We start from the raw sequence: 16897 nt of genomic DNA, 5'->3' as shown, positions 1-16897 counted from the left end.
GTTGTAAATCCTTTATCGTCGATGTGTTTGGACGTGTTAACGTTGTTTCATAGTCAGCGCTGGATGGCTAGCGACGTTCTCCGTGACTGTGAGAAGTACGTTCAGATTAGATGACCACGACACAAATATTTCGTCCGAAGAACTCACCAGAGTGCAATATCGGTTTTATTAACACTGCTTTCCGGAGATAGTGTTTTCGAGGACCTCGCCCGATTGCCGATATTTACAGCCGATCTCTAAGCACCGCTTTCTTACTCGTTCACAAAGGTGCTGAACGGTTGGGACTATAGAACCGGTGTACACGGCAATACAGTTACGTAACACTGAGCTTGACCTTTGTCTAAATAGCCGGAGAAGCCATACTAAACGGCAAAACAGGAATCCTCGACCGCCGCTGAATTGTAAGTATGCAGGTAGTAGGCTTTTACAAACTTTATGATGTGAGTGTGCATTTTGTGGAGGGACCATGGTGTGTGGAGGGACCGTGGTGTGTGGAGGGACCGTAGAGTGTGGAGGGGCTGTGTCCTGAACATCGCGCTTGACGCTTCATATATTGTTACCGCTGCGGCCTGTTTTCAGAGGCAAACTTTAGCGTATGTAAGCCACCTTTATTTTTTGGGGTTTTTTTTTCAAGGCTGGCGTTATAGTCATAGCACTCGGTGGAGACTGTGCCGCTAAACGTTATGTTGAAGTTCGATCAGTTGAAGAGTTTGTATTCATTTTTAGTCTAAAACACCCTTGTTTCCAGTTCTGCAGTTTTCAAAAACAGATTAGTCGCCGAATGTCTCCGCCTACTCTTTCTATACAAGACGGGTTTTTCTTCAATGTATATTGCAAGTTAGTTTACATAATGTTTATGTCCGACGGAGATACGTAATGTGCTGTTATACAATGTACTTTACAGCGGACCTTTATTCATACAATTTGTAATTTGACGGATTTCAAGTCTAGACGCCGTGGAACTGCTAGATAATTTTATACCTGTCGTCACTGTCCCTCCAGTGCTGCAGTGAAGACTCGTTATTGCTTTTTATGGTTTCTCACAGGTAGAAACGCTGACGTGAGGCTGGATCATGGTGAGTTGCAAAGGAAGGACACGATCATTTGTTGTCCTCTGTGTCGTTGGAATACTTAACTGTTCGGCCTTGATGGTAATGCTTTTGTTCTACAACCTCAACATCCCGGTTATTAGGAAAAGGGTGACGAACGAGCTCGTTAATTTTACTCTCCGATGTGGGTGCGAAAACAATACCAGCACCAAATGTTTCTCCGCCATCAACGAAAGTCACTCAGATATTCCTCGGTGTAGGAGAAATGAAACAAAAGACTCGTCAGTTCAACGCAACGCAACGTTTCGAAACGTGAGAGGCGCCTTGTCGGGATTTACATCTCTGAAGGACCTCTACGACACTATTGATAGAAATTGGAGTTTCAACGCAACTGAAGCGGACAATTGGAGGTGAGTATGTTGAAAAAACATTGTCCTTCAACAATGACAACTATTTACAAGTACTCCATGGACAACTCGAGATCACAAAAAGCATGAAGATAAAGATACCGATCATCTAGGCGTATTGAAATACTATGGACCATTAGTTTTGGGGGGCTGGAGGAAATTGGTACGGCAACAATGTTTTTTTTTCTACAACAGAAAAAAAACAAACAAACATTTAAACGGTCTTTGTAAACATGAGGGGAAATGCCAAGAGGTTTGACCGGTTAAGAAGGGCGGAAATGTGTTTTATCGTTTTTAGAAAGTTTAGCTAGATGCTTAGAAAGCTAAATTAGAATTGTCTAAATCTAAATCTAAACTTCAGCTAAATTAGAAAGTTTAGAACGATATTTAGATCGGGCTAAATATCGTAATTATCGGATATATCGCTGGAAAATTGTTTGGACTCCTCAGAGCCGAGCTAAACTCCAGCTAAATTAGAAAGTTTAGAACGCTATTTAGATCGGGCTAAATATCTGATAAATACGATATTTAGCCCGATCTAAATAGCGTTCTAAACTTTCTAATTTAGCTGGGGTTTAGCTCGGCCATGAAGAGTCCAAAATTTCTTCCAGCGATATATCCGATAATTACGATATTTAGCCCGATCTAAAAAGCGTTCTAAACTTTCTAATTTAGCTGGAGTTTAGCTCTGCTCTGAGGAGTCCAAAATTCATTCCATTGATATATCCGATAATTACGATAATTATCCCGATTTAAATAGCGTTCTAAACTTTCTAATTAAGCTGGAGTTTAACTAGGCTCTGAGAAGTACAAAAATTTTTTTTCCAGCGATATATCCGATAATTACGATATTTAGCTCGATCTAAACTTTCTAATTTTGCTGGAGTTTAGGAGTCCAATTTTTTTCCAGCGATACATCCGATATTTAATGAAGATAGGAAAATGCATTTCCATTAGTTTGTTTAAAGTCACTGTGGTAAAAATGAGGGTCTTTGATTTATTCCTCCATTTTGACTGACAGGTGTAATAACCTTCTTTGCCACAATCTTGGCTCACAGAGAAACAAAGTCTGTTGATAAGAACATTAACACGTTTAAATCTGACGATTGTCAATTTTTTAGATCACTTGGCACGGTCATACAAATATGCTCGACCACACTAAACCTGGAATTCCCTGGGATCAAGTTTGTTCTTGTCGGTAAGCGCACAATGGAATGTCATTGCCTTTTGTTTTTCATTAAAATTGTAATCTACTAATTATTAGATTTCCTTGCAAAACAATCTGACGCCAACCTAGGAGAAATGCATGAATTCAGTACTTGTTGACGTGACAAAGCAGTACATCACTGGGTAAACTTTAACATACTGGGTATTTTTATCTCGGTTCAACAAGTTCTTGGTATTGTAGACGCTGCCCGTCACTTCCCTGAACCATAGACAGCCAGTCTATGCCTGAACGAACGCCAAAGAGGTGGGAACTGATCAGCGAATATGTCAGCGAGCGTGGTACAGGGGACAATTCATAGAGAGTTCAAATCGGAAACAAACCAACAACCGCTATTTTTACCGCATAACACATCAACTATCGAGCAGCGTACAAGTTAATTTGGTTGCCCTCCTAGTATTTTATATAATTTTCTGGGTGCTACTACACGTCGTCTTCGTACTTTATCATTCTTTGAAACGCACGTTACCAATATATCACATCTAAGAACAAAACGGAACAGAGAATTACCTGTCTTCTGGGGCTGTCTTCAGAAATTGGTCCCATTTTTAAATTTAAGTCAAGAATTTTTGTTTGTCCTCCTAGTATAATTTTATAAAATTTTCTTGGTTCTACAATATGTCGTCTTCGAACCAATCCATCTTCAAGTTTGAAACAATCGTTACCAATATTTCACATCACAGAACAAGTTGGAAAAGAGAATTAGCGGTGTAATTATTCGGATACATTGCTGAAATAACTTTTTGCTCCTCAGAGTCGATCTAAACTCCAGCTAAATTAGAAAGAACACTTTCTAGATCGGGATAAATATCGTAATTATCGGATATATCGCTGGGAAAAAATTGGACTCTTCAAGGCCGGGCTAAACTCCACCTTATAACGCTTTCTACATCGGGCTAAATATCGTAATTATCAGATATATCGCTGGAAAAAATTTGGCTCTTCAGGGCCGAGCTAAACTCAAGTTAAATTAGAAAGTTTACAAGGCTTTCTAGATCGGGATAAATATCGTAATTATCAGATATATCGCTGGAAAAAAATTTGGACTCTTCCTGAGGGCCGAGCTAAACTCCAGCTAAATTAGAAAGTTTAGAACGCTTTTTAGATCAGGCTAAATATCGTAATTATCGGATATATCGCTGGAAAAAGAAATTGGACTCTTCAGGGCCGAGCTAAACTCCGGCTAAATTAGAAAGTTTAGAACGCTTTTTAGATCGGGCTAAATATCGTATTATCGGATATATCGCTGGAAAAAATTTGGACTCTTCAGGGCCGAGCTAAACTCAAGTTAAATTAGAAAGTTTACAAGGCTTTCTAGATCCAGCTAAATATCGTAATTATCGGATATATCGCTGGCGAAAAAAAAAATTGGACTTTTCAGGGCCGAGCTAAACACCAGCTAAATTAGAAAGTTTAGAACGCTTTCTAGATCAGGCTAAATATCGTAATTATCGGATATATCGCTGGGGAAAAATATTGGACTCTTCAGGGCCGAGCAAAACTCCAGCTAAATTAGAAAGTTTAGAAGGTTTTTAGATCGGGCTAAATATCGTAATTATCGGATATATCGCTGGGAAAAAAATTGGACTCTTCAGGGCCGAGCTAAACTCCAGCTAAATTAGAAAGTTTAGAACGCTTTTTAGATCGGGCTAAATATCGTAATTATCGGATATATCGCTGGAAAAAAAATTGGACTCTTCAGGGCTGAGCTAAACTCCAGCTAAATTAGAAAGTTTAGAACGCTTTCTAGATCGGGCTAAATATCGTAATTATCGGATATATCGCTGGAAAAATTTTGGACTCTTCAGGGCTAAGCTAAACTCCAGCTAAATTAGAAAGTTTAGAACGCTTTTTAGATCGGGCTAAATATCGTAATTATCGGATATATCGCTGGAAAAAAATTTGGACTCTTCAGGGCTAAGCTAAACTCCAGCTAAATTAGAAAGTTTAGAACGCTTTTTAGATGGGGCTAAATATCGTAATTATCGGATATATCGCTGGAAAAAAATTTGGACTCTTCAGGGCCGAGCTAAACTCCAGCTAAATTAGAAAGTTTAGAAGGTTTTTTAGATCGGGCTAAATATCGTAATTATCGGATATATCGCTGGAAAAAAATTTGGACTCTTCAGGGCCAAGCTAAACTCCAGCTAAATTAGAAAGTTTAGAACGCTTTCTAGATCGGGCTAAATATCGTAATTATCGGATATATCGCTGGGAAAAAATTTGGACTCTTCAAGGCCTAGCTAAACTCCAGCTAAATTAGAAAGTTTAGAACGCTTTCTAGATCGGGATAAATATCGTAATTATCGGATATATCGCTGGAAATAAAATTGGCCTCTTCAGGGCCGAGCTAAATTCCAGCTAAATTAGAAAGTTTAGAACGCTTTTTAGATGGGCTAAATATCGTGATTATCGGATATATCGCTGGAAAAAAATTTGGACTCTTCAGGGCCGAGCTAAAAACTCCAGCTAAATGAGAAAGTTTAGAAGGTTTTTTAGATCGGGCTAAATATCGTAATTATCGGATATATCGCTGGAAAAAACTTTGAACTCTTCAGGGTCGAGCTAAACTCCAGCTAAATTAGAAAGTTTAGAACGCTTTCTAGATCGGGCTAAATATCGTAATTTAACTGTGTTTAGCTGTGTTTTATCGTGTTTAGCTTATTTAGCTCCCATTGACAATACACAGGTTTAGAACAGGAACACGGCGAGAGACCACATTCCGTAGTGAAGTATCATTACGTATTCATGGTGACCCCTGGCCAGCTGTCAATATCTTTGGGGGCTTTTGTCTTTTGGCCTGCTTTGCATATGCGTCGTTGGACACGACCTGCCAATTACCCAGGTAGTCAATTAAACTATTAATTGACTGTTTACCGACCCAATTAACACTATCCAGCAGTATCAGTCATATTTTAATCGCGTGGCCCGGTGGGCACAACGTAGGAACGCGTGTATTTCTATGTGTACGTTTCACTTGTGGTGTTGTTGGTACCATCGTGCGTTTGAAGTCCTTGTTTCACCTACAGCATTACCTTTAAGGTGACAGGCTTACTATTAATGTTCAGTATCATTGCACCGAGTTCTGCCCACGGTGAAAACCACCTGTTTTGCCTACTAATTACTGCCCGTAGCTGCCCGTCCTGAATGTAGCCCATCATAGCTACAGTAATCAGTCAATATATAATATCCTGCGCCTTATACTTTTTATATAAACTTGTAAAATCATAGTCCGAGCCGTAAAATTGTTGACTTTCGATCAGGTTGATCGTTGAATCGCACCGGCGCATCCATGTTTACTTGCCCTATAAGCTTACTACTCTGCAAAGGGTGGGTAGATTGAATTCCAGGGCCAAAAATGAACACCGGGGCGAAACTTTTTGTGAATCCATATGAAAACATAAATCGTTTATCAGTTTTGATATATACTTCTCAATTGTAAGTTTGATCAAAACCGAGACCACATTCAAGGGTTATGTTCCAATTTTGAGAAGAGTATTTTTAGTGTATTATTTTTCAGAATTTTCTATGACCTTTGACCTACCTTACACCTCTGCAGGCAAGCTGTGGCTATAATATATCCTATATAAGAGTCCGATCGATGGTTGGTGTCTTTTGAACTATTGACCAAAATGCACACCTAAATTTCGGGTTTGCCACTGATATTTGACACCTACAATCATTTTGAATCTCATTAATTATGCGCATATATAATTCTGGGCCAGCCAACAGGGTTGCAGGTCTGATTTTGGTGGACAACTATTGTTGTGGAAGGAAAGGGTCCTGCAAACATTTTACGTGTCCAGGATGACCTTTGACCTCGCCTTCAGAAATGTGCCTGTAAATCAGTTACTACAAAAGCTACAGCCTTCATATTTGTTGGATGAAGGAGTTTGTGGGATGAGTCATCCCATCCCACTCTCTCTTCTTACATCGCTAGCTATGTTGATATCTAATTCTAGGTTTGCCCGCATTCACTCAGATATCTCGAAACCCGGCCTTTACTGCCATGCAGCTATATTCTATTCTTGAAATCACACAGAAAAGAGCATGGAGTGTGTCAAATCCGGACATTATCTCCGTGGGTACAGCTCGAACGGACGTACCCAAATTTGCATAATTCAATTGGCGAAGGAGCCTCGTTCTGGATGTAGAACAACAACAGTATAGCGGAGCACATGTGGCGTCGTTTGAGCGAGCTGGTTGTGAAAATGAGCTTGAACAGTCATATTTGAGATTATTTCATAATTATATTACCTTGCCCTGCCCGTCGCATTTTGATTGGTCGAGCTTAACCACGTGACTGACCTCAAATACACAGTAATGGTTTTTTTACATGCCCGTGAATATGAATAATAAGATTAACAACTTAAAGTATCGTAACTTTACAGCTCAAACGTAAATCATAATCAATCACAAAATAAAATGGAGTACTTGTAGGTCAAGTTGAGATACTTTTTTCTGAAAGCATCTCCGGATTTCCAAATTTTTACAGCGCGCGTGACACTGCGTCGCGTATTGCTCAGTTCTGGGGCCCAGTTGTCGTTCGCTTTGGAAATTTTCGCAAATTTTGACGGTTTTTTGGGTTCGTTGATAATATAATGGAAATAACAGACTCCGGCCTGACCATTAACGTTTATTTATTGGCGCGGGCTTCACTGATGCGCTTAAAAATGAATCAATTTAAGTACTTGCCTTAGGAATATAACTTTACAAACTGCTAATAATAGGTAGTGTTGAACATAAGCGAGCGGAACGGCGTGATACGTGTTTAATTTTCTACGTACACACCCTTTACAAATATGCGTGCTTGTGACAGCCTCGGGGGACTTGCAAAATGTTGATCATATAGACAGGTATTTGAATTTTTTTGGGTATTGAGGGGGGATCTGAAAAAAAATTCAATCGCGATTCCTCCACCCCCCCCCCCCCCAATAATCGTTATTTGTGAACGCAGCTTTAACCCTTTTTGAGCGGCATTCACAAGAACCCCGGAGGGCTGAGGGATCCAAAAACAGTTCTCTGGTTTTTGAAATGCCTCCCTACAAACTCAAAGCATGTTTAATGTCACTCCTTCTAACTCGCTATAATATTTCTTTATAGATTGGTAACAAAGAGGTAGATCCAAGCCCTGTGTAAAATATCTTAGTGGAAATCTGGACAATTGCATGTGGCCTGCTTAATTTGACCTTTGGGGTTGTTATAACCAAGCCTGTACGGCGATACAAGCCAATGCGCGACATTTAAAATGGGTATTGTGATAAATACTTATGTATCTGTGAAAATGAATAATTTCTGAATTGTCACACAGACACTATCCATAGAGAAAGATGATGTTTATCGCCATGTTTCTGTAATTGACTTAATTTTAGTAACTACTGTTGTTTAAGAGTTTGTTTTGATCTGCACTTTATGTGAATATCGATGAGCACAAGAATTTCACGTCCTGATTTTTAACGTCTCAATTATTGTGTCACAAAACTTGAAAACGATTGAAACTAATTTGGTAGAATAGGATATTGTAGTTATGTTGGTTTAATCAGCGAATTTAAGCCCATCTACTTTTGTTTTTGTTTATTTTGCAATTGACTTGTTTTTATGGGTAATTTGGAACATTGCATGTTTCAGCTGTAGGACACCTAACAATTTTGATAAAACGGTCCTGTTCTCCCAAGTTAGCTGCAATCGGATTGTTATAGCTTGTATGGTTATATCAAAAGTTACATTCATAAGTATAATAGTAAACACACACGGGTCTCTCCAAGTTTGAAAGAAGTAGCATATTAAAGTGTTTGAAAACGTGTAAATTTTTCAAAAATGTTCTCAGTAAGAGAGAGGATGTTGCCTGCCCTCAACTAACATTACGCGACCAGATGCTGACCTCTTACTTGTCTCCGTTTGCCACCGATTTACAAAATCGTTGACAAAACTGGAGAGAGAGAGAGAGAGAGAGAGAGAGAGAGAGAGAGAGAGAGAGAGAGAGAGAGAGAGAGAGAGAGAGAGAGAGAGAGAGAGAGATGGACAGAAGGACAGACAGATAAACTTACTGACGTACGGACACAGTAAGAGTAGAGATACATCTAATCCCCATGACGACCCTCCACTAATCCGGTGTGATTCTTTAATCCCACGTCGTGTAGGTCCATCCTCGAGCGATACTGCAACACTAGCGAGTTATTTCTAGTGACTGGACAAAACGTACAACCAGGCCAGGAATTACGATATACCGTAAAGTTCAAAAAGACATTTGCGATCACAAAGAAGATAAACCAGAGGTTCATTAAGGTAATTATAAAATTTAAGGTCAAGGTCATCTCTTTGCAAGGGAAGGTGGCACATAATTATGTTCCCTTAAGCTTGTTTCACTTGACTTGATTGGTGAATTGCATCACTTACTGAGTTAATTATCAAGGCTCAATGTTACATTTCGTCAGATAGTCGTAAGAATTCCTTTGAACTTTTTTTCCATTTCACTTGCAGAAAATGCCGTACCATCAAAAGTCTTTCAAGAAATGCAGTGTAGTTGGAAACAGTGGCATTCTCCTGGGTAGCAAATGTGGCAAGGCCATAGATAATGCTGACTATATTTTCAGGTACTACAATTATATATATATATATATATATATATATATATATATATATATATATATATATATATATATATATATATATATATACATACTTATGTATACTTTGATAACTCCGTGCTGTTAGCGTATGCCTTGCTTCGGAAAGATAGCGTAAGTGTCTATAATAGTATGTCTTTGACTTGAAATCTAAGGACAAACCATTTCATATATCATGGTCAATCCTATCGAAAGCAAGTAATAACTCAAATGTGTCTGAGAAATGCAACCTTTGTTTTACAGAGACGCTATTCATAATCAATGCAGAATGATAAGTCCAGCCTTTTAAAGAAGCGTTCTGAGTCGGTCTCCAAGTGCCGATACGAAAACAAATTTTACTTGTCAACTTTCAATCCAACCCACCACAACAAATGGTTTGACCCAACCTGATACTTATATGTAAACACCTGAAGCAAATTTCATACAATAAAATCTCCCTATCTGACGATCGCGTGTATGCGTGAAACTCGAGTAATAGGTAGCAAACATACTTTGATGTGTTCTCATATATATATATATATATATATATATATATATATATATATATATATATATATATATATATATATATATATGTATATATATGAGAACACATCAAAGTATATATATATATATATATATATATATATATATATATATATATATATATATATATATATATATGGGAAATTACTGTGTTCTATGTTAAAGCAGAGTGTTATAAATAATACAAAATAATGATATATGTTTCTTAAGTTTCATGCATCCTGCAATCCTCAGACAGAAGAAGTGAAAGGATTCTTTGCTCAACATTCTCATATATATGATCTTGACGTACCACTCTATTTGGAGGTGGTGATAAAATTTGACAAATAATATTTGTTTCGGTGGCGACATTTTGAATATAACTAAAGGCATTTGTTTAACACAGCATAACGGCGTAGATTTGTCAGCATTGAAATTAAGTATGTAGCTTTTCCGATATACAAAGATTACGAACATTGCTAGTATAATCAAAATCGCAATTAAAAGAGTACCGGGGACAGACATAAAGATCGACTAGCTCATTGTAATTGCCGGGACGAGTCTACATGCCCCTTGAAGGGTAACTGTCAAGTCAAAGGTGTGGTTTACAAGGCCAAGGTATCAACGGGGAACAACACGGAGAAGGTTTACATCGGCCTTGCTGATAAAACCTTTAAAGACACGCTTCGCTAATCACATGCAATCGTTCCGTAATGAATAGTATTGGCACTGCACGGACCTCTCCAACTTCGTCTAGTCTTTAAAACAAAAGAACCAGGTCTTTGACATCTCCTGGTCAATCATTAATTTAGTGGGCTTAATCATACTTCTTATCATAAAAACAGGAATATATTAAAAGACGAAGTCGAGTCTAAAACCATTGTTATGGAATTATTTCATCAAAACTTACAATTCATTTTATATTCGTGTGTTCAGTAGAAGCTGAAACTGTGAACCATTAGTCCATGCAAAAACCTAAAAAGAGTAAAACAATTCTCTTTATAGCCTCTCTAAATGTTTATGGTTTATTGCATCACAGTATCATTTTTAGAGTATATATTCAACATTTTCAGATATAATGCGGCACCAGTTCGTGGTTATTCAGAAGACGTCGGTTCCAAGACAAGCCTAGTGACGTGCAATCCTTCTATTTTAGAACATCAGTAAGTTCTATATTCAACAACCTTTGTCTGACACTTCCTTCAAGAGTAAGCTCTCTGATCTTGTAAACAGTAGAATTCTTAGATGCTGTCAATCTGATAAAAATCCGATGCAGAGATTGACTGAAAGACCCATCACTCGAGGCGTGAGCGACGGATCTTTCAGTCTAATGTGGCGGTCTTTCACGCGATCCATAGGGTAGACTTTGTTCCTGCGTCTTCCGTACAGAGGAGGTCCGCGGAAACAAAAATGTGATACGATTGTGCTAAAGACTGACCTATCTCTTGATCGGATTTTATTCAGCTTGAGATGCTGTGTGATCGATGACATTGCACGAAGCACGGAAGATCCTTTATCTAGAGGGCGCTCCCTCCACTCATTCAGCAGCTCTGCAAAGGGCAAGGGGCGAGGCCAGCCGTCGATGATGTTACCTGTTGTTTGGTTTCCATTTTAAAAACGCAGTCAGGCCTTGTCAAAGAAGGGGTCAGAAACAATGTCGATAGCGTTGTTCGTCGCGTATCATGCTGGCTGTTTCAATTCTGTTTGATGATTTTTTAAATTAAGGTCACGTGACATGCGCCTCGAAAGTGAAAGAATGAAACTTTTGCTCAAACTTTCCTTAATGAATCTTTCAACCTTTCTCTATTAAAAGCAAAATCGGGGTCACCGAGCAAATTTTGGTACTAGAGAAACAAATTTCCAAAGCTTTACGCTGCAATCCCTTTGTTATTCTTATGGCAAAAATATTAAAACTTTCGATTTCCGAAAAAGTAAGAAGGTGAAAAGTTTTCTTACACAAGGAGCTTTAAAATGAGCCCCCCACTAAAGGTAGATGAGAAAATAATGGATAAATTTTGAAAGCCAGAATATCTTTCCCTCGAGGTGCGTTCTACCTTAAAGCTGTGATATTTCCAATGTAATGTCAAATTTTCAAAATTTACTCCAGTGAACTCATGTTGTGTCTGATATAAGATAAATTCCAAATTATTAACGGAAAGTCAATATAAAAATAGTCGGTTCAATCTGAAAGTAGACGGACATGATTTTGCGATCAGTGGAAAAGGAACTGCTTTGTAGAGTCTCAACAAATATAATGTTTAATGTTTATGATCTTCTACTCTCTTCATCACAGATTTGACAGTTTGAACGAACAAGAATCCGAACGCTTCGAGAAATATATGACCAAGGAGTATGACAACGCCTACATCTTATTGCCAGCTTTTTCGAAAACGCGAGGTACAGAGCTTGCATTCAAAGCACAGGATATTCTCAAGCCAACCAATCTCAAAGTAATTTATACACATCCGTATTTTCAGACACTAGTCTGGACGTTCTGGACTAACCAGAAGAATCTTATGGCCGAGATGACGACATCTGGTAAGGATGGTGTTCCCAATTTATGAAAACATCATTATGGATGCAAATATTGTCATCGATGTAGAGTTCGAGTTGCACTTCAGAAATTCTTACATTAAAATCGTTAAGAATACGACAAACCTGGCCATTTTTTGACGTCGGCGTTCATCTCATATTTAAGATATGTATTTATACCAGAGACAAATGATATAATCTCTCTCTCTCTCTCTCTCTCTCTCTCTCTCTCTCTCTCTCTCTCTCTCTCTCTCTCTCTCTCTCTCTCTCTCTCTCTCTCTCTCTCTCTCTCTCAGGAATGACTGTATTTACAGCCGCGATGAGTTTCTGTGAAGAGGTTCATCTCTATGGGTACTGGCCTTTCGCAGAAGATCCTGATGGAAATCCGACCTACTTCCATTATTTTAACAAAACTGCAACTATGTCGTCGCCCGAAAAGTTGCAGGCAGTCCACCATAACATGCCGTCCGAGTTCAAATTGTATATGGCATTGCACAACAAAGGTGCTATAAAGCTGCATGTTGGACAGTGTGACGTTTAGTGTGATAGACAGTGCGACGAGAAATGCCCTTCAATAATTCAGAGAAACTCTGTCATATTTTGTTATCGCTTCTCTCTCTCTCTCTCTCTCTCTCTCTCTCTCTCTCTCTCTCTCTCTCTCTCTCTCTCTCTCTCTCTCTCTCTCTCTCTCTCTCTCTCTCTGAGTGTTTCGTGCATGTATGACAATATCTATGTTTCGGTACAAATTTTTGATTCCCAATGTCAACGATGCTATTCAAATAACATAAAAATAATAGTGAAAGTGTGTGACTGGTCTTTGTACAATTTCTCACCACCATGACGATCTCGTTGGCTTCGCATCCCACAGTTATTTAATCTTGATTTTGCAAGCAGTCAAATATCCTTGCTTGCGCTCGTCGAAAGAAACCTTTGCTGTAATTTAATCTTCCTCAATTGTATTCATCCTTGTAAGATGACCTCTTGTGTCATTACACTTTTTGATGTGACCTCTTACATCGTTTCCATTCGGAATTGATCGGACTATATTAAAAGAGCATTCCGACAACTCTTTAATCACAAAGACTTTGTTTTGGTTTCAAAGCCTTTCCATTCATTATCTTCCTGATTCCAGGATCGTGTTACGAATCGGCAGTAATGTGCCGTCAACAAAATCTGTCAACCGTCCGACACACAATCGACGTATATTCTGAAATTGCCACAAAGTCCTTACAATTACAGCAGCAAATACTTCCTTGGTCGTGTTCCGGCAACCTGTGTCAGAGCCCCCGTGCCTTAAGACCCGACAGGGGGGGGGGGCGCGCACGGGGCGGCACGCTTAACATATTCAATTTAAGCTAAAAAGGTGGTGTTCAAGAACCGACATGTTGAATGCCACTCCTGTGTTTGCCTAACTTGTCAGTCTTTTTCTGCCTAATTGCATTAGTATTTTATCGCACTTGGCGAGTTAGGTTAAGCTAGTGACGGCTGGCACTCGTTAGAGTATTATCAGAATGTCTTCGATACGATTAGTCGTTGATATTTTTTGCTAAAACACATTTTCTTTCAACTTAATGGAAAACAGGAGGTAACGGCATGAGTCACATGGCATATCGTATTTTCAAATCAAACTACAAAATACAATTTTCATTTAAGCTGTCCATCCCCAATTTTCGGTATTAAGGTCCAAAATCACCATTCGTTACAGTGGGTTTGGATGAATCTATAATAATAATGTTTATTCCCAAAAACAAGTGAAGATCAAATGTAAATTTACAATAAATCGATTACACAGAAGGAGGGAAAAGGAGTACGGAAAATAGTTGTCCAGCAACTAATCGAGTCCGCCTCCAGCCTCATTAACATATTTTGGCAAAAGAATGTGGGCAAGCTGTTCCTCTGAAACACACGTAATTACTTTACAGAAAACTACTCAGAAAAGAAAAAAAAATATAAAGAAATCAGAAATATATTACAGTGATACATTTCTTTAGACAAGAGATTGGAGATGTTTCTATATTCACGTTTAAAACTATTTCTATTTGTTATGTTCCGTATGATATCAGGTATGCTGTTCCAAGTTTTTGTTGCTGTATATTTTACTGTAAACTGACCTACTCTGTGTTTAGCTTTGGGTATTTCCAGATCATTTCGTTCCTTTTGTCTTGTATTAAAAATATGAATGTGAAATTGGAGTAAAAAAGTCATGAAAAGTACATGGAAGTCTAGCATTAAGAGCATCATGAACAAAGACTGCAAGCTGTAATTTATGCTGTTTGTAAATATCAAGTATATCTAGTTTTTTAAAAAGTGGTGCTGTGTGTTCTGTCCAATTACTAAAGGTCATTGTGCGAATCATCTTTTTTTGAAGTACAAATATTTCATTAAGGTATGTTGGATATGTTGCTCCCCACACTTCAAGACAATAAGTAAGATGGGGAAGAACAAAGGCGTTATACAACAGGACTAAGATCGATTGTGGCATTATGTGACGTAATTTGTAAAATCTATGACGTGGTGAAAAGGGGCAAAGGGGATAGGTCGTCAGAACTACGCTAAAAGGACATATTGAGTCAATACAAGGTGAATGCTGTGCTCAAGGTACATTGACGGTTCATGAAAAGTTATATCATTTTGTCATAATCTACGTCGTGACTGAAAACTTACATGTCGCAGCTATTTTGGCGTGTGCATCCGGATTTCGCCGTGCGTGAAGCGAGAACGTCGAACGTCGAACGTCGAACATCTCTCTCTCTCTCTCTCTCTCTCTCTCTCTCTCTCTCTCTCTCTCTCTCTCTCCTGATTCATGGTAGCCCTGCTGTAGTTACCTGTTTGTCGTTGATTCTACCGTATGTCCTTACCTTCAATAGCAGCTGAGTGATTCAACAAAGTCTTCCAGGTCTCTGGACTGGGACAAAGCCGTCGCTCGAGGGCGCTCTGTAACCCTCCCCCCCCCCCCCCCCCCCCCCCCAACAGTAGGGGTGCCTGGAGAGCGACGGAACTTTCAGTTCACCAGGTCACGTGCACAGTACACACTAGTCCATTAAAAGAGGCTCTGCTTCTATCGATCTTGTCTCAATGCGAAACAACTACTTTTGGACAATTGTATTTTTATATTTTTTGCAACTTAAACAGATCGGTTTTGTCGACTCTATTAGTTTATGGATTCTTGACTTTCTTTTGAACAGACCACAAATTGTTAAAATAGGTGATGCCATGTCTTCGTCTCTTGTACTCAATACAGGCGCACCTCAAGGATGCGTTCTGTCACCGTTCCTTTACTCCCTGTATACTCATGATTGCGTTTCTACTCATGATACCTCTCCATTGATGAAATTTGCAGACGATACAACCATTGAAGGGCTCATAAACAACTCCAACGAAACTCCATACCACAAACAAGTTGACAGTCTTGTCAGTTGGAGTTCAGTAAAATAACCTTGAACTTAATGTTTCTAAAATCAAAGAAATGGTCATCGACTTTCGCAAAAACAAACCTGTCCCTGAACCTCTTGTTATTAATGGTACTTCCATAGAGATTGTTGATTGTTTTAAGTTCCTCGGAACTACCATTTCAAATGACTTAAAATGGCACAGTGAACACTGTTAATATCATCAAAAGAGCTCGGTAATGCCTCTATTTTTGACGCGGTTGAAGAAATTTGGAATCAGTAAGAATAATATAATTCAATTTTACAGGGCTGTGATCGAAAGTGTGTTAACTTTTTCAATCACTATTTGGTTTGGCTCATTATCTCAGCAAGAGAAAGCACAATTAAACAAAACTATTACTACTGCATCAAGGATTATTGGCACAGATTTACTCTCACTTGATAATATCTATTGGCAGCGTGTGGATAACAGGGCCTCACACATCATCGATGACAGCACTCATCCAGCTCATGATTTATTTCAATTACTCCCCTCTGGACGGCGCTATCGGTCCTTTAAAGTGAATACCACACGTTTTAGCAATAGTTTTTATCCACGTGCTGTTCAAATACTTTCAGATCGCAATTTTTAATTTCCAATTGTATTTTTGTATTACCTGTATCCATAAGATTTTATATTCTTTTTTACTCATGCCTCCTTCGTATTACCTTTTTCGTTGTATAAAGTGTATAGTTACATGTAATATCTGATGTTGTGTTGTTTTGTGTGACGACATCAAGACAATTTCCTAATGTACATGAATGTATAGAAAGGCAATAAAGTTATGTAATCTAATCTAATCTAATATTACAAATTACTCATAAAAAGAAGTGTATAACTTAAAAAGAAAAGCAGATGAGTTTACATTTGCAGATTAAATGCACATCACTTCACCATCCAATTATCCCAAATTAGTTCCAATCGTGTTCATGAGATGTCTGTGTATCTAGGGTCAAGGGTCGGATTCAGGACGGTAAATTTAGTTCTACTCGGGAGACATTGTAAAAGGGCCGTTCACCACTGTGTATCTGTGATGGATCATTACATTCTGTTAAAGAGGGCCGAAAATAAAAAAAACCCTGCTGAAGCAATTATTTTACAGAGAATTCTGTGTATGCAAGTTTC

General features: G+C 38.5%; 1 protein-coding gene across 6 annotated transcripts; it reads left to right on the top strand.

Annotated features, from left to right (window-relative positions):
- Positions 1-8: 8 nt before the first annotated feature.
- On the top strand, positions 9-14530 carry LOC139124237 (alpha-2,8-sialyltransferase 8E-like). 6 transcript variants are annotated; one of them, XM_070690374.1, is made up of 8 exons: positions 9-401; positions 635-708; positions 1047-1459; positions 8822-8966; positions 9162-9274; positions 10885-10974; positions 12105-12349; positions 12640-14530. In XM_070690374.1, the coding sequence occupies exons 3-8, from the start codon at positions 1074-1076 to the stop codon at positions 12882-12884; spliced, it is 1224 nt and encodes a 407-aa protein (XP_070546475.1). In that variant the 5' UTR covers positions 9-401; positions 635-708; positions 1047-1073; the 3' UTR covers positions 12885-14530. The 6 variants fall into 6 exon arrangements, with proteins under 6 accessions (XP_070546475.1, XP_070546472.1, XP_070546474.1 ...); XM_070690371.1 differs by lacking the exon at positions 635-708 and having other exon boundaries at positions 9-405; XM_070690373.1 differs by lacking the exon at positions 635-708 and having other exon boundaries at positions 9-413.
- Positions 14531-16897: the final 2367 nt, after the last annotated feature.

The sequence above is a fragment of the Ptychodera flava genome (genome assembly GCF_041260155.1).
Source record: "Ptychodera flava strain L36383 chromosome 23 unlocalized genomic scaffold, AS_Pfla_20210202 Scaffold_23__1_contigs__length_28996876_pilon, whole genome shotgun sequence".
Classification (NCBI taxonomy): domain Eukaryota; kingdom Metazoa; phylum Hemichordata; class Enteropneusta; family Ptychoderidae; genus Ptychodera; species Ptychodera flava.
This window is presented reverse-complemented; position numbering and strand designations above follow the sequence as displayed.